The sequence below is a fragment of the Schistocerca americana genome, chromosome 4 (assembly GCF_021461395.2).
Source record: "Schistocerca americana isolate TAMUIC-IGC-003095 chromosome 4, iqSchAmer2.1, whole genome shotgun sequence".
NCBI classification, from domain to species: Eukaryota; Metazoa; Arthropoda; class Insecta; order Orthoptera; family Acrididae; genus Schistocerca; species Schistocerca americana.
The window spans coordinates 512,201,541-512,224,616 of NC_060122.1; the positions used below are offsets into that span (position 1 = coordinate 512,201,541).

The 23,076-nt window shown below is 37.1% G+C and overlaps 1 protein-coding gene across 1 annotated transcript in view; it reads right to left on the minus strand.

Annotated features, from left to right (window-relative positions):
• Window positions 1-23,076, minus strand: part of LOC124612449 (kalirin) — a 1,731,149-nt gene that overhangs the window by 1,251,936 nt on the left and 456,137 nt on the right. Inside the window, exons 9-11 of the mRNA XM_047140672.1 lie at window positions 20,394-20,525; window positions 19,124-19,231; window positions 6,817-7,026 (exon numbers count right to left, since the gene is read on the minus strand). Of these exons, the coding sequence (XP_046996628.1) occupies window positions 6,817-7,026; window positions 19,124-19,231; window positions 20,394-20,525 (450 nt within the window). The remainder of the gene's footprint in view (window positions 1-6,816; window positions 7,027-19,123; window positions 19,232-20,393; window positions 20,526-23,076) is intronic.

Sequence of the window (23,076 nt, forward strand, 5' to 3'; positions counted from 1 at the left end):
ATTAACGATGAATATAAGTTTCAAAGACAGGAATTCTTTTCTGAATGTATTTGTCTGGAGTGTAGCCTTATGCAGAAGTTAAATGTGAATAATAAGCAGTTCAGGCAAGAAGACAACAGAAGCTTTTGAAACATGGTGCTACCGAAGAATGCTGAAGATTAAATGAGTAGATCTAGTAATTAGTGAATGAGTATTGAACTGAAATGAGGAGGAAAGAAATTGATGGCACATCTTGACTAAAAGAGTTTGGTTCATGGCATACACCTGAAGGCATCAAGGAATTGTCAGTTTGATACTGTAGGGAAGTGTGTGGAGCAAAACTGCAGATGGATGCTTTATTACAGCAAACAGTTTCAAATGGAAGCAGAGATAATGAGGCTTTCACGTAACAGACCAGTGTGGGAAGATGCAACAAATTAGACATTGGACCACATTACAGCACAAACAAAACAGGATACAGAGACTTAACTATTGGTTCATATTGTCTACCGCTCTATCTGAGAGAAGCAGAGAGAGAGGTGAGTACAGACCCACTTTGTACAAAACTGATGCATGGAGAGGTGGAGGGAATTGGCTGTACCCCAAAGACTAGTATTCATGTTATTCATGTCTGCATGCATGCAGTAAATGAAGAAATGTAAACTATGGTGACGTTATTACCTGGAAGGCTCACGGATTCCCTTGAGACAAGGATGTGCAGCAGGCAGTTATGCACTTCTTCATGCATCAGAATACAGTATTTTACAAAAGGGGTATCTTCAACCTGGTGCATTGGTGGGATGATTGCCTCAGGGCTCACAGTGATTTTACCTGATTGACATACCAATTCTGAACTGTATGGTCTTCAAATGGGTACTTTTTGATAACCTCTTATATTTTGCATAGGTTGGAAAAACCATAAGTATGCAGACTGCTTGCCCAAATACTTATGAATTAAGCTGACTGAGATTTGGTGAGCCAAAAGTTAAAGAAAAACTAAAGAAATAGTAAGTGGGAGAATGACATATGAGTGCTGTTCAGAAAGTAACCTCCAATTGTATGTAACAAGGAAAGTAAAGGGGGAATGTAACAGTCACAACACTAAATCATACCATTGTGATAAAACTACCTTTCGAAATGACAGATTCAACAGAATACGATTTCTCTTTTTTGTTACACTGCAGAGGGAGAAAGCCTGCTTAACAGAGTCATGTCTAGTGATGAGACATAGGTTTCTTATACTAACATGGAAGCAAAGCTACAGTCAGTAGGGTTGTGTTATACTGCCTCACCCAACAGACAAACAAATCAGCATGCCACACTGTATTAATCAGAAAGATTATTGTGTCACCCAATAATGTTATCAATGATCAAGAATGCACTCAAACTATTTACGATTGCCCTATGGCATACACCAAGAAATACTAAGGATACAGACTGATTTATCAGTATGGTAAACTTTTAGCACTTTTATACCAAATATTGGTAATTGTGTAATAAAATAGTCAGTGTTTCAATTCCTCAAGTGCCCTTAATTTGTATGAGTATTAATGAGGAATCAGTTTGCGTTCTCCTGGATTCAGACAGCTCTTCTATCTCAATGGTTAGTAAAGCTTGATGTTCCACCAGTTGACATGTATGTAAATTGCCTCCATTGAATCCAGTTGATGGGATTTGTAAAATGACCAAATTTTGGCTAGCTGGCATGCCCCCATGAGTGAACTCAGGAAAATGGAAAAAAGATTCCAATGAGATGAGTCCCAAGAACCCAGGTTCAGTGTTTAAGAAATGCCACAGCCAGTATACCAGTCCTGATAATTCCAGATTTCTCAAAAGAGTTTGTCCTTCAAACTGCTGCATCTCTGCCCATTGTTGCAGCACTATTGTTGCAGGAATATCCAATGTACAGGCATCTGGTGGCTTATGTGCCACCAGCGTTATCTGACTTCGAAAGCAAGTATTCTTTTCATGAGTGGGACACAGTAGCAGTTCTCCCTGCCCTGGAAAAGTTCCAGGTAGTTGGGTACTTGGTAGATCACGGAATATCAGGTGTACTGCCAGATGGGCCATTAACATTGCAACTTTCTATTTAAGATATGGCTTGTCAGAGTTCATGGAGTACTGTGACGGATACCATGAGCTGTATGTCTGAGGGAGAGGACCAATACCAGATTAGCGAATATCTTTGGAACTCCTGGTCAATTGGTTCAACTTTACATTGTAGAACTTGCTCCTCTTGTAATTATAAAAGGATGTGAGGGTATTTCAAGATGAGGATCCCAAGCTTAAGATAATTAAGGACAAGTTGAGAGTGGGTAAACATATGGCCTGGTGTCAGGTTAGCCATTAAGGCCAAGATGGTAAGATTATGGTGCCCTCAATTAGATCCCCATGATATTTACAGATTATTTTGAGTACCTGGTGCATGGTCATTTGTGTGTGTTGAAAACTATGATAAAGATGAGAGAAAATTTGTTCTGCAAGGGGATGTACAAAGACATTAAAATGTTGGTCCAGAAATATAAGCTTTGTGGGATAAGTAAGCCTGCAATGAATAATCATCAAGGTTTACTGGCATCCACCATAGTACAATCCCCAATTGAGAAGATTTACATTAATCTGATGACCTGTTCCTGGGTTCTAAACACCGTTTCCAATAACACTGGTTTGTGTTGCTGCGTTTATGCATTTTTGTCAGTTAGTAGCGGCATGGGAGAGTACTGCAAGGGGTACTACTCATTACTTGCGGTCCACATTTAGTATGGTTGCCCCCCTCCCCAACCTCCCTCCCAAACTGCCCCCACCCCCCATATCTGGTTTCTGTTATTGCCACTGCCTCGAACTCCAAAATGTTCCACAAGGTTTTACCTGGGATGGGTACAGCACATGTAAACACCACACCATATTATTATAGCTTACCGCCACTGTGATCATTCTCTCTAGATTCAAACCTTGAATTGGCTACCCCTTGCTTTTAATACGTGGTACACAAGGGCCATAAGCAAATTCCAGTTGCCCTCATGCATATTTTTAAGCTCAATTGTCCATGGGTCAACCTATGGAATATTAACAATCTCCTTATGCACAGGGTTCATCAGTACAAAACCGTGCGAATTTGAGATCCATCCATACTATTTAAGCAGAGAAGGTATGATACTGGGAGATGGTCAACCTCCTTCAAGTTCAGATATAAGGTTTGAATTCACAACTTTGGTTTTGCTCGCAGGGCTGCTGACAGGGTTGCAAGCAAATTGTTGCAACAGTTTTAAGGGTCCTGCAGACATCATAAAATTTCTTTCCCATCCTGGCATGGGATCCCAAAACTCTGGGGGAGGGGGGGGGGGGGGTATTAAGGGCCTCTGTGTCTCAGAATATGGTCTATTTGGAACAGTAAACGTTTACTGTTTTTATCAATTTTATTTTAAAGTTTATATTAATATCAAAATTAATTAGGGCATTTTGGTTGCCTGGAGTTTTTGATATATAATGTTTTTATTTAACATTGTGTAAATTTTGTTGTGTCATCATACTTTAAGATTGTTTCAGTGGGGAGGATGTGCAATTATGCTCCTCTACTCAGGCAGCACTTGCTACATGGGAAGAGGCCAGTCCCTGTTCCTTGCGTAGTGGACAGCAGTACACTGGCGAGAGAGGGAGTGTTTTTCTGACTTGAGCAGCAACAACGTGGCAGAAATTAGCTGTCTCAGTCTGAGCTGAGATATCAGCCGCGTGCAAGAGATGACTGGGCTGCGCTGTGAGTCTGCATGTTAACAGCCACACGGAATGCATGCGAGCACTTCCTGGCCCAGGAAGTGTATTTGATCCATCACATGAATTGCTGTGGTAATTGTATTCGGAGACTTATGATAGCTGTCAATAGCACAGTGTTGCTATAAATGTTTTTTACCTCTTTCTGTATCTTAGATTGTCATGTTCTTTCAAGATCCTTTCTGGCACCACTTAATTTTGTTATTGCCTCATTTGTTGCTGATTATAAAATTTATTATAATATATAAACAAAGATGAGGTGACTTACCGAACAAAAGCGCTGGCAGGTCGATAGACACACAAACAAACACAAACACACACACAAAATTCAAGCTTTCGCAACAAACTGTTGCCTCATCAGGAAAGAGGCAACAGTTTGTTGCGAAAGCTTGAATTTTGTGTGTGTGTTTGTGTTTGTTTGTGTGTCTATCGACCTGCCAGCGCTTTTGTTCGGTAAGTCACCTCATCTTTGTTTTTATATATAATTTTTCCCACGTGGAATGTTTCCTTCCATTATATTATTATAATATATGATTTATAAAATTTGGCAAAGGTTACCATCTACTGCAAGGTAGTTCAAATATAAGTTACCAGTTTTTATCATGACAGTTTTAAATTGTTTGTTTTTCTAAATTGCTGATGTTCTAGTTGTGAGGTCTTTCTTGTAAATAAAATTGTCTAATGGGAAACCAAATGGGCTTTGTCACAACCAAATCCAGCTTACCACTCCCTATCATAACTAGTTCGCCTGTTAAATATCATTGGTAACCCCATAGTCCTGTTGCAATCATTTATAGTAACTGTATGAAGTAGTAGTTTTACAATTGTTCTAGTGAATTTGCTTTAAATATATTTTATTTATAGTCTAATGAAGGTTATTCTCTGAATAACTCTCTTCTACACATTCATGAAACTCTTGCATTTATTTCCACCTAAACAAACTTGATGAGCTATGTAGCAGTTTTACACATTGTGATTGTTGGTCAATTTTTGTACCTGCTATGCATAAACAACAGCAGTTTCACACCAACAGAATTACAAACAGATAAATACACAAATGGAAAGTGGAAGTTGCATACATTTTTTGTTTACATGTTTCAGAAAGTAGCAGCCAGTAATTACAATGCACTGACATTACATTCATTCCAAAGCACATAAAACACACATTCCGCAAAAACTTAATTTCTGTTAGAAATTGCATTATGCAATACACAGCTGCAATGGTGTATGTTTTTTTAGAGACAATTTCAGGCTAGGATCAGACCATCATCTGGTCCAAAACCCATCTCAGCTAAGCATTTCTGAAATTGAATAACAGTTATCAGATGTACATTTTTCTGTCACTGATATTAGCTGTATTACAGAACAATTTCCATCTGATAACTGTTATTGCAATTATGCAAGTGCTAGCTGAGATAGTTTTTGGAGCCAATGATGATCTGATCCTAGACTGAAATCAATCTCTACTAAAATATACCATTACAAATGTGTATTGCATAATGCAATTCTTAACATTCATTAAGGGTTTACATCATCATCTCTGGTGGCTTCAGTCACCTGTGACTGCAGTCGTGTGTGTGAGTTGCGTTTATTTATTTAATTTATTTATCCATCTTTAAGCATTTACATGCAATCGATGTCGTCATGAGTAATGTACAATTTACATATTAAGAAATATAACTATTGTGAGGTATCACACAAAGCTAAAGTATACATTTTAAAAGAACATACATAATAAAGGAATACATTTGATACATAAAGATATCCCACATAACTAAAGTGTGCATTTTAAAGAATGTGCATAATAAAAGAATACATTTCATACATAAGGATTTCTCCACATGTTTAATAGTTAAATGTGGAATTACAGAGACAAAAAGAAACTTAGGAAGAGGTTCAAACAGAGTTGCAAGTTGTTTCGTAAGTCACGTCTATTTTTGAAGAGTTTTCAAATTCTTTAACACTGTAAAAAGCTTTGTCTTTCAGCCATTTTTTAGTCTTACTTTTAAATATATTAAGAGAGACACAATGTGCCTGCATGGGTATTGTGTTGAAGAGCCTTATTCCCATATACTCATAACTGTCTTTTGTTTCCTTGAGTCGAGTTGTTGGTATGTCTATGTTTGACGAGTGTTATGATTATGAACGGACTGCCTAAGATTGTAACTGTTAAAGTTTTCTTTTATGTACAAAAGGTAGCTGTATATAAAGAGAGAATGGACTGTCATTATCTGTAATTCTTTGAAGTATGACCTACATGATATGTTATTTTTGGTAATCCCAGAGATGCTCCTGATGGCTTTCTTCTGCCAAATAAAAATTTTCCTGGACCATGGAGAATTACCCCATAGAAGAATACCATAGCTAATATGGCAATGAAAGAATGCATAATAGGAATTAATCAGCAGGCTTTCAAAAACACAGGTGTGTAATTTTTTCAGAAGATAGATAACTTGCGAAAGCTTTCGAGATATGTTGTCTATGTGACTCTGCCAGGTTCATTTCGTATCTAAGTATATGCCAAGAAGTTTGGTAGAAGTGTACTCAATATCAGCATTGGATAAGCTGAAGGATATATTTACAGTCTTTTCATAGTTAATAGCTAACTACTCATTGGCTTTGAACCACATATTGGATAATCTGAGAAAATCTTTACTTTGCTCCTTCAGTTCATTTGTGTCCTTCCCTGAATTGATGAAAGTTGTATCACCTGCGTAAAGCACAGATTTGCATGGCATATTGCTGGGCAGGTCATTTATAAATATTATAAACAGTAATGGCCCCAGCACTGATCCTTGGGGAACACTTCTAGTGACATTCAGTAACTGTGACTTTTGACCGTTGTAGCTTACAGTTTGCTTTCTGTTACTGAGGTATGATTTAATGAGGGAGAGTTGCAGATCCCTAATGCCATAACATCGTAGTTTTTCCAGCAGTATTGTGTGGTTTACAGAATCAAATGCTTTGCTTAAGTCCGTGTGTGTGTGTGTGTGTGTGTGTGTGTGTGTGTGTGTGTGTGTGTGTGTGTGTACTTAGACAATAATTCAGCATCTACAAATCAAAGCTTACCTGTTTGACATCTTCTTGAAAAAGTCTTAAAGCAAGTCGCTGATGAAGTTTGATTTTCTTCGCATGCCATTTCTGCTCCAGTGTCCGGTGGTGGTTTAGTATTTGATGTATAACAGCTAAGACATGACTTGCTCCCTCAGAATAGTCAGCAGCAGGATTACCTGTATGCCTTCCTGCTGGTTCAAATACTACCTGTCCATCTGAAGTAACCTGCAATGATAATTACTCCTCAACATTCATTCTCAGATAACTGAACTTCCAAGAATAATTTTCTTTAGAGTAGTATCTATAAAGATGGAGCATTCAGCAGCGAACACCAATATGCAAAATATGGTATTCTCACAATACTAAGGAAATTAATGATGACTGGCTGGTAAGGAAAAAATAAAAATGGTAAAGGCATAAATAAAAAATGTACACAATAGTAATGGAGAAAACATTAAAATTTGGAAAGCAAAAATAAGAAAAATATAAACCCAAGCAAAAAAGGGAAAACTGTTATGGCATATATATGAAATTTAGCAGCCACAGAAGACAAGGAGGTAAATCAGTCATTACAGACATCTTAAACTGCGGAACTGGAGAAGAATGACACTGAAGAAAATGATCATATGGCATTATTAGCCATCAGACCCACATCTGGAGTTGTTCAGTCACCTGGTACAAGTCTTTCTACTTGATGCCAATTCATACACACATGCGCTGATGATGATAAGTTAATATGATTAGGACAACACAACCATCCATTTGTCCAGTGAAGAAAATCTCTGACTTGATTGGGAATTGAACCCAAGACCCCATAATCTAGAAGCAGTGACACTAACCACTGGATCATTAGCTGCAAACATGATGACATTAAGAGACAGACAGGAAAACAGCAACAGGACTAAAATGCAAGTGGGTATACTGGAGGAAAGCATGGCCACTTGAACAAATGACAGATAATATTGGAACAGACCATCATCATCATCATATCCCAATTATTCCATCTTATTTTATGGGTCTGCAAAAGTCTGAGATGGCAGAAACAGCCACACATACATTATACAGAAATGTCCCAAGCTGTAAGTTCTTGACTACAAGTACATTCAGAAAGAAAACTTCAGTGATTCATGCAGTGAACCAGATGGATGAACGAGACACATGTCTCACCTACATCTATATCTTGATGGTACTATCCATTTCAATCACACATGACCTGTTCCTGGTGGATGCTTCTAAACAGCATGGAAGGATCAGTGTTATGGATGGATAAAGTATGTGAGCTGTGAATGTTATCGGGGACAGGTGAGATCTGTTGTCATTTTGAGTGAACTGTCCATCAACACTGAATCAGCTGTAGATTCTGTTGTGAGTCAATGCCACAGACAGGAGATATTTAAGAAAAGAAGTTGTCAAAATGCAGATGCTGCCGATATCTATCACCTCATCCATAGGCCTATCTTCCAAAAATAAACAATTTAGGGGAAAGACACAATAGCGACCCTGATGAGGAACGACATTCATATGGAACTGTAGCTCATTACGATATGGAATGCTCTAACAAGAGCAGAAGAGTAGGTTATGTTAATGCGCACAGATGTGGAATTCATAATACAAATCAAAGAGGTGAATGGTAATATGAACGCAGGCTGTGGACAAAGATTGGAGGAAACAGATGGTATCTCTGACGTAATGCTATACTCACAAACAATGAGTAGCAGCTAACTCTTGGAAAGGTGGTTGACACCTTATGTTGGGCTTTGTGTCAAAAGCCTCATTTAGAAGTCTTCACTGGAAAGTTTCATGGATTTAATTTATATGTGAAAAAACAGATTCAGTGATCTACTGAGCACTGGATAAATTAGGATCAAGAGACTTCTACACAAATCTGGGACTAAGAGACATCTCTCATAATCCCAGGTTCATGCAGAAATCTCCTGGTCCTGGTTTGTTCTGTGCTCAATAGGTCTCAGAATCTGTGTATCATGATGATCAAATCATAATTTATAGCTTTTGGGCAAGTAGAAAAACGGTTTAATAACCATAGTGTTGGAGTCATCAACAGTCAGTATGAAAACAAGTTAGAGGACACATTTTAGTTCGATAACAAGAGGGAAAGAAAGAATAAGATTAGAGAAAACATAAACTTGAATTCTAAAAGAAGTATACACTTAATATAATCTTTGACAGTGTTCTGTCATGGCTCAGTTAAATTATGTGTATATTAAACAGTTTTTGATGTTGCTGAGAACGGTCATACAACAATTTTTAAACGAACACGTGACCGTTTGACTGTATTGTTGTTTATATAATTATGACCTAGGTTTCAGTCCATGTCCAAGTGATTGAGTTTATGTCATTAACATATATTGCAGGACATTAAGTTCAAAATGGGGCATAAATTGAGAAAATATTGGCTCTCCACAAAATACCAGATGTAAAATCATCATATTGTAAAAAGATCAGTAAATAATAGTGAGAGCATGTCATAATTAGTAAAAACAGACTTACTTGGTATACAAAATTAGAACACATGTCTTTGAGTCGTAATGTTTACCTTTTATAGACCAAGTAAACCTGTTTTTACCCACGTCTTTGAGTTGTAATGTTCATCTTTTATATACCAAGTTAACCTGTTTTTACTAAATATGATGTGGTCCCACTGTTATTCACTGATCTTTTTACAAGATGATGATTTTACATCTGACATTTCATGGGGAGCCATAATTTTCTTAATTTATGGCTAATTTTGAGCTTGAGGTCCTGCAATATATGTTGTTGAGGGAAAACCTCAATTACTTGAAAATGGCATAAAAGGCCAAAGCCTAGATAGTAATTAAATAAGCAACAATACAGTCAAATGGTGGTGCATTCACTTGAAGAGAAAAAAATGTGTACATTAATCTCTGATACCAACTGCTCTCCTACAATTCAACTTCTATTCATTCCTCCTCTGTGCTTCTGTCTTCTTTACCATCATATTTGCCTCAAAGAGCATTTCTTATTTCATGACCAACTTACTGTTTGCTTCTCTGGCATTTCTTGCATCACAGATTCACTATGTATTATCGTATACATTCTTCAATTACTTTTTTCCCCTGTAGTCTCTCTCTCTCTCTCTCTCTCTCATTCTTCCCTGCTCTCTACAAATTAACTGAGCAGGAAAAAGACTAATAAATTATTACAGTATTTTCCTTAATATTCTTCTATGCCATGTTCTCTTTGTGTATATATGGCTTCAGACTCCTACACAATTTTTGTCAACCTCTGAAAACCCATTAATCAGTCCGAACAAATATGATATAATAGAATAATAGTTATTACAAGAACTGTCATTGTTATAGGTGTGGCTTTGCTGACAAGTGTGAGAAATCTTAGGAAAGTAATGTTATTTTTCAGCAAGGGAATGGAAATGAGTCATTTTTGAACATTTAGTGAAAAAGATGTGTGATAGAATAAAAGAAGTTCAACTACTGATGTAAATTTTGAGATTAGAAGGTATCTTTGTATAACATTTAGTTTGTTGCTGAAGTCTGTACTTAGAGAAATGTGTGAGAAAATGCGAGGTAAACAATCAAACAATATAGTTGTGTATAAAAAGATATGAATAAAGATAAACACAATTACTGATTTCTTTGAAACTATAGACAATGATAGGAAACTTTACATCCTCATTAGGTTTGCTTATTTCTTGCAATTGTTTCTCCCTTGCTTTCATATGTCTCATATTCTAGTGCAGCAGATACATTACCTATATCTATGTTCTGTTGCTGATTCAAATGTGATACCTCACTTGGATGGGAATAGCTTCTTACCTATTTTTTCTACAGTTTGTGCATACATGTGCCACATTTCCACATATTGCATAAGTGAAGACAATCTGTGTATCACATAATTTCTGTGCAGCTGGAAAATAGCTTGTGAAACAATATCAAACAAACCAATCTCAAACAGAAAACAAATCACCCACACTGGCACTAAAGCTTATAAATGACAACATTTTTGTTAAATGAATCATCCACAAGGGTAAAATGTCCTGTATGTACTTCAAACTACTCAATTAAGTAACTAAAACTTTCTACTGAAAAATGTTGCTGATATTTACAAATAATTCCAGATCCACTCTCTACTGAAGAATAGTTGAGATATTTACAGATAATTCCAGATCCATAGAAAATGAAAGCACAAATCTACTCAACCCAACACCCCACCACCAATTATCTACACCAGACTCAGAATATTACTTGAAACAATAATGTTCATTTAAGATATTGTTTCTTTGTACTTTGATCAACGTAAACATGCACAGCCTTATCTGAAACTGAGGGCCTTCCTGCATTGACTTCAGATTCTAAAGACCATCCTATGTAGCAATTTAGAGTTACATCCTGATACTTCTGTTTAAATGGTATAGGATGTAAATCAATTGGGAAATAACTAAAATCACTGCTAGCTAGCTTGCAATGCAAGCCTTTCATGATTCTATATGTATTTGATAATTAAATGAGAAACTATAAGTACAGTCTGTATGGAAAACGTAGTGATGCTGAAGAATTATTGCTTATGTAGAAAACACTAAATAGTAAATATTAGTCATTGTTGTCCCTTGAAAATCTTGACCACACTACACTGAACACTCTTGGTGGTGAATATTCAATTTAAAATTTTTATGCAACAGCCACTGAACAGTATAATTACATGTATTTAACTGTTTTTGAATCCTGTAAGTAGAAAACATACACAGTAACGTTAGGAACAGAGTAAAAATGAACTACATGAGAGCAGAACTAGGGGATGCTCTTCTAGCTTTCTGGTCTACTATAAATCTATCAGCAGACCTAACCATGACAACACGGCGGACTTTTTTAAAAATATTGTGCATGTTTGCCACTACGATCTGATTGCTCACCCAAAAACATTTTATTCACTTTCCTACATACATCTGTCTACCGTCTGTCAATAGCTTTATATGGCAGTCTGCCTAGTAAATGGCCCCTCAACATCAGATCTCCCTGATGTGCCCTCACCCCCATCCCTACCCTCTTTCCAGTCTCACAACAGCAATTGCTGTCCTAACAACATGCAGCTCACTATGTATAGATGATTCAAATAAATTGCAGCAGCACCAGTAGCATATGGTAGTTGTTTGTAGCACTACTATGGTGACAAATTATTCCATCTACATGCCAATTGCTTTGGATTTTTCCTAGTTACTGTTGCTTTTAATGCTATTGTGGAAAATTGTGGATGGAATACAAACAATGTAAAAGTTTACCATAATTTTGCTCACCATATTTGCAAGGAGTTAAGCAGTATAAAGATACATAAATTAGACTGAACTACTGAACTAGTAGTTAAGGTCTCTCTCTCTCTCTCTCTCTCTCTCACACACACACACACACACACACACACACACACACACACACACACACCAATGCAGTCGAGGGAACTCATTTGCAGTAAATGATGAAATAGGAGGTGTAAGTTAAGGAAGGGAAGAAGCAGAATAGGAAAATTGGAAATCAGCAAGAGAACAGTGTGGTTGTGTATTAATAGATAGATGAAGCAAACTCAGGTGAAATGGTGGGAAGCTTCTGGGAGAATGGGATGGTGGTGGGAGGAGGAGGAGGCAAAGAGAGACTGGAACTGCCTGAGAAGAGGAGCAAATGTAGGTAGGGGGCAGGTGCCAGTGGAGAGTGGGGCAAGGGGGCATCCCATTGTAGCTGGGTGTTGTACCCCATGGAAAGGATGTCTGCCCTAGATGACCAACATCTCCAAGCTACTATCAGTACTCTAGCTTCCTTAACCAGAAACACTAACAATGTCCTTCACATTCTCTCAACTGTCACTACCTCATTAGCACTTCATCCCCTGCTTGTTACTGTTGATATCACCTCACTCTATCCTAATATCCCTCATGTCCAGGGCCTTGGTGCCACCAGACACTAGCTTACCCAATGTCCTAGTGCTTCAGCACACTTCCAGTTTTTTTTTTACATAGTACCAGCCCTTACTAGTTCTGCTCTGAGGTGGAGATAAATAAACAAATTTCTGACATGACCAGAGCTGCTGCATGACTATTTCATAGACCAACCTGTTTATACAGTACTTACGAGAATCCCTGCTATCCACCTGACATCCTAGCATTTTTGTTTTTTTTTCTTTTCTTATACTCTAGGTGAACGATTCTCCATTTTTTATCTCTATTGTGTCCAAGTCTATTACAAATTATATTTTATGGTATAAATATAACCTTAAAACTCTTTTTATATAAAAATGTCTTTGATATAGTTTATTTGATTAAGCATTTTGTGAATGTTGCCAATGCTTGAGCTTCCAAAGCAACAACCAATGGTTCTAATTTACGCTGCTTCCTCCAGCATCTCCAGTCTGATTCAAACAGGGTTAGGAGTGTTCTTGATCCATTAGTATTCTCTAATCTCTCAAAGACTCTTCCGTGATAGAAGTTTAAATCTCAAGGCAAACATTAAAAAAAAAAAAAAAAAAATCTCAAGAAATGTGAAGATGTCTTTCTGGGTTAAGCCAGGACCAGACGGGAGCCAAGCATTTTGTGCTTTGGGTAGGAAGCACTTTAGTATTTTACAGGGTGGACCAACTAACCTGAGGTAACATTCACATTACAAGGGACATGAAATCAACAAAAAGTGTAGTTCTGGAAATTTAAATAAACTATCAAGCTATTTTGTTAGCTTAAATAGTAAAGAGGAGTATGATAAAAGCACTGTATGTGAACTTGATTTAGTGATACAGTGAAACATATGCTAAGTTATTCAAGTCTGGATTATTAAATATGTTTAGTGATTCTGTAGTTGCATCCAAACTTCAATTTGGATGTACTAAACTGGAAATGATTGTGAAGACTGTCCATGCTCCTAACAGTGTTAATGTCTTTGTGTTTATTTTAAGGTGTCTAAAAAGGACTTTAATATTTTTTTCACTGACAGCCAATGTGTCAAGCAAAAGCAATTGAAAAGTGTTCTCAGTCTGCACCTGGTACTTTGACGCTTTAAAGGGAGAGCAGAATAAATTTTGGATTTCATTGAAAATGCTAGAGAAATATCTATGGCAATTACCAAATTGGTACTGCAGAGCTTAGAAAAACATAATTTGTCATACATAAGAGTAAGTGCTGTGACACAATAAACAGATGTTCAACAGATTAATCAAGGCAGAACTCCATACAACAGTCAATTATGAAAGCATGTCCTGTTCATAATTTTTTAAATTTCAAAAGAGTGTTATTCATTTATTAAAAACGACAGAAGTTCAGTGAAATACAATTAGAATGAATCTGAATCTGATTGACTAACTCTTGAAAATGATAAATATGTATTTTTGAGTTCTTTGGATGCGTACTTCCACACTATGAATATTTTGTGCCCCCTATCAACACTTTCTAGACAACCTCAAAAACACCTTCAGGCCACAATTTTATGTTAAAAGCACCACACATTTGTACAGGTCAGGCTGTGATCTTCTCAATGCATGAGTCGTCTACTGCTTAAAACCTGGACTCACTGTCTGTAAAAAAGAATGTCCAGATGTCTTGCTAGCTGTCCGTTGACTGGTTCTGCTTTCTGTTGCCAATTTTTAGAATTATTTCAAAAGAAACATCGGTGAAAGAAATAGCTGCTGTCATGAATTGCTGAGCCAGTTTGGTCACAATGACATAATTTCCTGAGTGTACTCATTAGGTTTTGTTGTTTACTGTAATTCTGCTACAGATACATCATGTTTGTTGGGTGAGCAAGAAATATTGGAGACTCCAGAGGAAGAAACTGCTCAATAACTTACCTCAAACTTTTTTTCTTGGGAGGATAATTATACTTTCTGTCATCATTATTTTAAAATTTGTACATTATCAAAGAACTGAAATAAATATAGAAAATAAATCTTGAAGCTAAGTCTTTTTTTAATACGTATTACTCTTGAAGGTAAATCAATTACATATATGTCAGTGATGACTCATATAATGGCATAAATGGGCAGTTTCCTAGGCCCAATACTCTTCAAAGTGGCTGGTCTCCAAGTGTCAAATATATGGAAGGGCTATATAATGTTTTGTATGATGTATATTTTAGGTTTGAAAATGTTGTTAGAAATAAATAAAGAATTGTCACTCCCTTTTTTGTTTTATGATATCTGGCAACCCTACAAGATGCTTAACTCCTTGTCTAGGTCAGGCTCATCTCATAGATGATACCTTCACGGTGTGGACCCAGGCCCAAGGCATCCTATCCTCATAGCATCACAGTCTTGTAACTATTTTTCCTAAATGTATGAGAACTGTTCCTTACAGCCCAGCAAGCACCCTACCTGGGTATCGACTTCCAACTCCATGATGGCTCCATAATATCCTACATGCACATAAAATCAACAAACAGTACCTCCACTTTTATATCTGTTATCCTTTTTGCACCAAAAAGTAGGGCTTAGCTACCTGTAAATGCTGTATCTGGGCTGACAAGCAATTCCTTGCCCATTATGCTAAAGGTATTATTAACTGATTAGAAGGGAAGTGACATACATAAATGTGATAAATACACAGAGAGACAGATGGGCTGGCCAGTTCCCACCTTGGCTCAGTACTGTCAAAAGTCACACAAAATCAATGAATAATAATAAAACTTAGCTTCTGGAAACTAGTTCCCTCATCAGGGAGGAGAGAGGATAAACCGGAAAAGAAGGGAAAACTGGATACAAGTCACTCACAAGCTAGCTTATAAGGGAAAGGTGAGCAAAGATGAAGTGAAAGGTGTCCTCAGACACACACACACACACACACACACACACACACACAGGTGAGGGGGGAGGGGAAGTGTGTTAACATAAATGCAGGTTGAGGCAGGGGAGTGGTGAGATGAAAGGATGTATCGGACCGCAAGTTCCCATCTGTGCAGTTCTGAGGGACTGGTGTTGGGTGGGTGGATCCAAATGGCTTCGTATCATGTAGCAGTTGTCTAGATCCCCAGAGATATGCTGGAGTGCATACTCCATCATTGGTTATTGGGCATACCCCAGGTGGACAGTTTGTCTGTGCCCTTTTATGTGTTCAGCCAGTTTGGTAGCTGTCATATCAATGTAGAAAGCTGTACAGTGAACACAACAACTGATAAGTGATGGACATGTGGCCCTCCATTCAATAGTATACATTTTGCCAGTGGCAGGACTGGAGTAGGTGGTTGTGGGGGGATGCAAGGGAACCAAACCTGCTGCAATACCTGCCCCATGCAGAAAAGCAGTGCCCTCCAGACACTGGGCACTAACAAATCTGTGGCATGCTCCTAATACTTCAACCACATAACTGTTGCTGTTGTTGTCATCATCATCTTCAGTCTGAAGACAGGTTAAAGCAGCTCTCCACAACAGTCTATGCTGTGCAAGTCTCCTCATTTCTGCATTACTGTTTCAACCTACATCCGATTCAACTTGCTTACTGTAGTCAAGCCTCAAACTATCTCTACAATTTTTAGTCCATACACTTCACTCCATTTAAAAGTTGTTGCTTCAGGATGACTGATATCATTCGTTCACTTCTTTTATTCAAGTTGTGCCATAAAGTTCTTCCCTCCCTGATGCACCCCCAATTAATCAAATGCAAATGAACAGGCCCTCCTTATTTCAAATATTATCCCAGACCAGAACAGCTTAGCATCTTCCTTTGACATGGCTTTGCCTAACTTTCACTCTCCTTTCTCAGAGTACTATTTAATCATCTGCCAAGATTACTAAATGTCCTGGTCCACTCTTATGGTACACCTACTTGCGGCATTTTGTCACATGGGTTACATCTGTTAGCGACACTGGTGCAGGACCCATCCTATGCACTTATCCACTAAATCCTGTTTCAGTTCTTTCACCCGCATATCCTGCCCCCTCAAGCACATGGCCACCTGTGGAAGTAGTCATATCATATACTAACTAAGCCACAATATCTACCCATCCTTTAATGTGGGCATGAGCACCAACAAGCTGCCCACCCACACTAATGGTCACCATCAAATTGTGGCCAAGATCAGCTTTCATAACCAGTGACAGAGAATGCCACTGAACACTATAGCTCAGACTTGTTATTGTGCCTGTCAGCTACACAATGCCTCAGCTGTATGGTCAATGGCTATCTTTTCCTCCTGCCATTACTTACATATAGTTGACATTCACAATCATCACTAGCAAAACACATTGCTTTGTATGTGGTACTACTTTATGAATAATTAATTTTTATCTTATGAATGTAACATCTACTGAAAATGGCATTACATGTCATGAAAGATAATTGTGTATTATAATTCACCACATAGAAGAGGAGATGAGTCACGGACAGGCACAATGAAAGATGCTGCTAAAATATTTACTCATAAGCTTTCAGACAAACTCCTTCTTCTGAAGTAGAACTCACGCACATTCGCACAAGCACAACTCGTACACACATGGTCACTTCTCTGTGTTTGCCACCCAGTACCCGGAGACAATGGTCAAATGAAATGTGTGAAAGTTGTGCTTTTGTGTGTGTGTGTGTTGGGGGGGGGGGGGGGGGGGTGAGTTCTACTTCGGAAGAAGGACTTCTTCCAAAAACTTATGACTAAATACTTCAGCAATCTTTTTCACTGTGCCTGGCTGCAACTCAGTGCCTTGTCTATGTGGTATGTAGCAATCTATCCTGTCCATAATATTGGTGTTATACCTTCCTGGACTTTCCATTGTTTGATTGTGTATTATAATTCTCTGGTGGCAAGAACTTTAACCTTATACTGTACTCCACCATGTCTTTCAAAATTATTGTAATTGCTTGTACTACACAGACTATAACATTCTCTTTTGTTTTCTCCCTTCTCCAGCCTCTCGCAGTATACTTTTTCCACACAACAAAAATCCACAATAAGGCTGACAGATGCACACTGTCACAAAATATGCGTATAATGCATACATCTGTAAGTATATCATTTTAAAATAAGAGTGATGTGTAGACAAAATGAATGTTTTGCACACATTTGTAACATAATCTACAAAACACACACAGACAGAAACTCTGATTTCATCAGTAAATTGTCAAAAACTATGTGTCACAGTCTACTGACAGTTTTCTACCACAGTAAAAAACAGCAAGCAAAACAAGAAACTAGTGCAACAGCAAAATTGTGACTGAATGGATTCTACACTGGTGTACCACACAAATCACAAAAATATTTTTAACTTACTGGATGCCCCTTCTGCTTTCTTCTTGTACTCTTGAATAAAAAATATTTCAAATTACTAAACAAATATTATGAATTTCTAAATATTGAAAAGAATGCTACTAATGTAATCAAGATTATAACACTGGCAGTATAAAGTATTTGCCATACCTCTACAACAACATTTGGCAAATGAAACTGGTTTAATACCTGTAAAATTTCACAGCTCTTAAAAAAGCATGTGAATTCAAAATGTGGACAAGCCTAAAATCATGCAACAAAACTACTCCGTTCCATATTTAAACTGTACAACCTAACAGTACAGCTCACTGACCACTTAAAATATAAAATGGTACTGAAAAAGGAAACTCGGGAGAATCAATAATAACCATAAAAATTTATTTATAAATCATAGTTTGAGATAGGAGAAAAAGTAAGAACGTGTACTTCTGCAAAAAACTATTTTTCTAATTACAAAAAGCTAGCAAGAACAAATAGCATTTTCCCTGGTTGCCATAAAGGTATACAGTTGAAAAAACTGCAAAAAACTATGGTAGCTATGTTACTAATATATACTATAAATATACTATCATGACCAAGAAATGAAGAAAAGTGAAAGAAAAAGTTGCCTACATGTTTCCGAGCTGATTCCATTCCAGGTTGGTTACAGATCTGAACCAGGTGGTCGAGCTGATATAGCAGTTTTTTGCTAGTGCTATGAACCTGTGAAGGACCCAATAACCAACACCTCATTAGTATAACTTGCTTATCCATTCTCAGACACACACCTCCCACTAAACAGGCAATCAAAATTCGCTACCCTCTTGCAATCACTGTACTTCATATTGTTAAGCAGCCAATGTATTTTATTTTTTAGAGAGAAACTTGCTTCCAATAACAGCAAAAAATTGTTATTCATTTCAGTTGCCTGGCTAACTCCAGAATACATTTAACCAAAAAGCTTGGAATGTATTCAAGAGTGATGAGTAATAGTTGAAGTCACAGTTGTTGCAAAAGGTTAGGAGATATGCAATCTAACCCATACATCTCCAATCCCGATCAAGCACCAAATGAAACTGGAAGAGAACAGAAAGAGAGAGACACTAATGTGAAATGAATGTATGGCATACATTGTTGTCGGAAACACATTCTCTGGCAGTGAGTGTTGAGGGGAAACAGTGGCAGACTTGAACCAAGATGTCAAGTCCATTCAGAAGGGCCTGGTATGAATTATACACCTGAAAATGAAAATAATAACATGAAAAAGAATGGTAAATGTGGAAGGAAATGCTATAGTGTTCCAGCAAACACTGGGAGATCCTATGCTCCTCAGTGTGTAGAACCCAACAGTATACCTTACATGTATGTGTCTATAGGATGTGCAATGCTACTTATTACCATTTGCTGCTTGTTAAAAGAGTGCTGTTCAATGTAACTCTGTGAGGCTTTGAAAGTTATCATGGAATTTTACAGCAATACTTCATAAGCATAAAGGCAATAATTTTTTTCATAAATAACTGCTTTCACACAAAGTTCCCATTGCTTAATTTTTGTTTTCTAGTTCATTCAACTACGAATGGGAACCTCTTTGTATAATTTACTGTATTATCTTAAATAAACATTTATCTTTACTGAAAAAGCCTTTTTCCAAATATAATTTCTTTCAAATAAGTGCAAATAGTAAATACTTTACAATAAAATTTAAAGTTCCAGCCAACAAGCATAGTAAGAACACAAAAATTTTAATAGCTGAGCCTCTTTTTGAGCAAAAATGTAATTGTTTTTGAAATTATTACTTGCAAAGCTCTCACTTTGCCACTACCAAATTTATATAACATAAATAATGATTCTATGAATAATACATTAACACATTTACTACATAAAACAAATGCTAATGAGCATAAATCTCAATTTCAAAAAATGATATCTACATAAAGATCATTCGGTGCAAATACAAGCAGAAGCACCATTCTCTTAGGGAAAGAAGGACAGCAAAATCAAGTGCACAGGAATGACAAATAATTGTGCTAATACTGAAACTTTGACCTACAATATGCAAATAAATAAGACATTATGACAGTTGCCCTAGGAACTCTAGTTAAAAAATAAAAATAACATTTATAAAGGAAGAATTATCTGCTTGCCTGCGATAATTTTCCATCTGGAACCAAGCAGTCCTACAAGTACATACAAATACCAACTAATTAAGAGTGGGAATAACTGAAATGTAATAAATATGTACATTGCATAAGTTCATATTCACAAGAAGCTGATGAATACAATAGAAATTGACTGCATATGAATGTTTTGATTTAAGTAATATATCATTTTATTCTGTAAATGACTATGTTCTGATAAAAATGCAGATTAAATTTAAGATTACATTAGAAACAATATTACCTCTGTATATGCCTGGCACATAGATTCATAGAGACTTTGGTGTTGATGTATTGCTGTCTCTAAAACTATTATTTCACTTGGTATTGTCATGTTTTCACAGGCCTGATTCCAATTCGATACATTTTCAACATACTGAAATGGAAGCATAAACTGCATAAAAACAAAATTTTGAAATATTTCAATAATGAGTACAATAGGAAGAAAAATAATAAAAAATAAAGCTTCCAGTTGCATATTTAATATTATAAACCTTAGCATCAGACCAGTGAACTAAAACTGATCATTGTCATTACAGATCATTGTCAGCACAGAACTAATATTTCAGCACTTTATAAAACACATGGAAGACTGCTGAAATGTTGAAGAGTAAGTTCATTTCTTCTGTACTTGGGTACAATGAGCCAAAAATTATTCATAAGAAACAGAAACAGAGGATGACATCTATGAAATAAATAAGTAAATAAATAAATGAATAAAACCCAAAACAGAAATAAAAACATTATGGAATGTATTAAGAATAAGCAGAACCTTAAGGAATCATGTGAATGTAACACTCTGCTGAATGGCATTAGAACGTAAATGGCTGCAGTAATATTACTATGCTACTTTAGCAGAAACAGGTTTTATGAGAAACATAACTGTAGCAGCATTGTAAAGATTATAACTTACATACAGCAATCAGCCACAAGTATGGTATAAGAAGGTTCTAAGAGCAATCTGGCAAAGGATTTTTAAAAATCGTTTAATATTTCACAGCCTGATGCTCTGAAAAAATGCCTTTCAGCTAACACTTGGGAGACCAAGCTTGAACATAGCTTGGACCACAACTTTCTGTTAAAAAGACCACAGCTGAACATAGGTCAGCCATAATTTTCTTGATGCACAAGCCACCTGTCACTCAAAAACTGGATTCATTTCATATGAGAACAATATATGGACATCTCTCAACCTGCCCCTTGACTGGTGCTGCCTTCTAATATCAACTTCTAGAATTATTTCAAAAGAAACATTAGTGAATGTAAAAGCTGCTGTTGTGAATGGCTGGGCCAATATTAACGCACTGACAAATTTCATGCATATAGTCATTAGTTTTTAGTTTGCTGTAATTCTGCTTCAGATACGTCACACTTGTTGACTGAATAAGATATCAGGGAAACTCGAGAGGAAGAAATTGCTAAATAACACACTTCCTCACACTTTTTTCTTGGGGGACAATTACACTACCTTTCATATTATTTTAAAATCTGTAATCCATCAAAGAACTAAATTCAATATGAAAAATAAATCTTTAAGCTTGGACCTATTTTTGTATGTATTACACCTGAAGATACATAAATTACATACGTGCCAATATTACTATAAATAACGGCATAAATGGCCAGTTTCCTATGTAAAATATTTTTCTAAGTGACTAGTCTCCCCAATGTTAAGCCACATCTTGTTACTGTGAGATTTTTCCCAAAGCCAGAGAAGACAGACATGTGCACTCTACAAGTGCTGTGCTTTGCTTGAAAGTGATGCCTTGTTTAAAGACTGACTGCCCACTATCAAGTTCCTGAGGACCTGGGACACTTGAGTGGAGGGGCTTACAGGCCTTCCCATTGCAAGGAAAGGAACCTGTTGTTAGGCCCCAGCCTTCTTAGCAATTTAGGAATACACACAATCTCCTGGACACTCTCAAACGTATTTTTCAAGATAATCCAGTGTGTAAGCCAGTATAACAGTGTGCTCCTGGACACTCTCAAACATATTTTTCAAGATAATCCAGTGTGTAAGCCAGTATAACAGTGTGAGCTAAGGTAAGAACTCTTCATGACTGTATTACCTGTCGCAATCTGCTGGTGCAGCATTACACCACACTCCCCTCCTAGAAGCTGCATCATGATTGTGTGGTCAATAATCAATGAAGGTACCACAACTTGACACACTTTTGGTGGTGTATGGCAAGTGGCGTATGTGACACCAGAGGTAACCACTTGACAACAAAAGGCCCTGGTGCATATAAATACTGGCCATTCTGCCACAAAACTGAACGTACAAGGGTCAAACTGAGGTCCTCCAGCCTCTGAGCCATTGGTTGTCTGCCAACACCAGATGTCACAAGCTAGACAATGAGGTCAGGATTTGCACCCCACATGCCTGCGCTTCTAACACTCACCATGACTCGATAGGTTCCCATCTCACTTTCCCAGCAGCATAGCATGGCCACTGTCATGCCAACATCTAGCACAGCCTGCACCACCAGTGGCCTGGAATGCTTTCAACATAAGGTCACTCAGCTTCCGAGTTGAGCCACACAAAAGACATGCAGGTGACTTCGTGACTACATATAACACATTGTGGACCATGGGTTCAATGCCCATCACCCTGCACCCACCTGATGTGGTCACTAGTCTACTACTATAGGTAGTTGAGAAATAAATAATGGTTTCATCTGCCTTCAAGCTGCCTATGACTTTTCCTGTCCAACTAACTCCAATAACCACATAAGCACCAAAAGTTTCTTTTATTCATGATTTATACATAATAATAAATGTAAATTCTATTAGACCCTTTTCTTGTTTTAATAACTCTTAATTACTAAGTCTTGTGCACAATGTATGGCCATTTCATTGCATTTCTCTTTTAATACTGCATTTTTTACATTTTGGGGCACCATACTATTTTCATTTTACTACTGAAT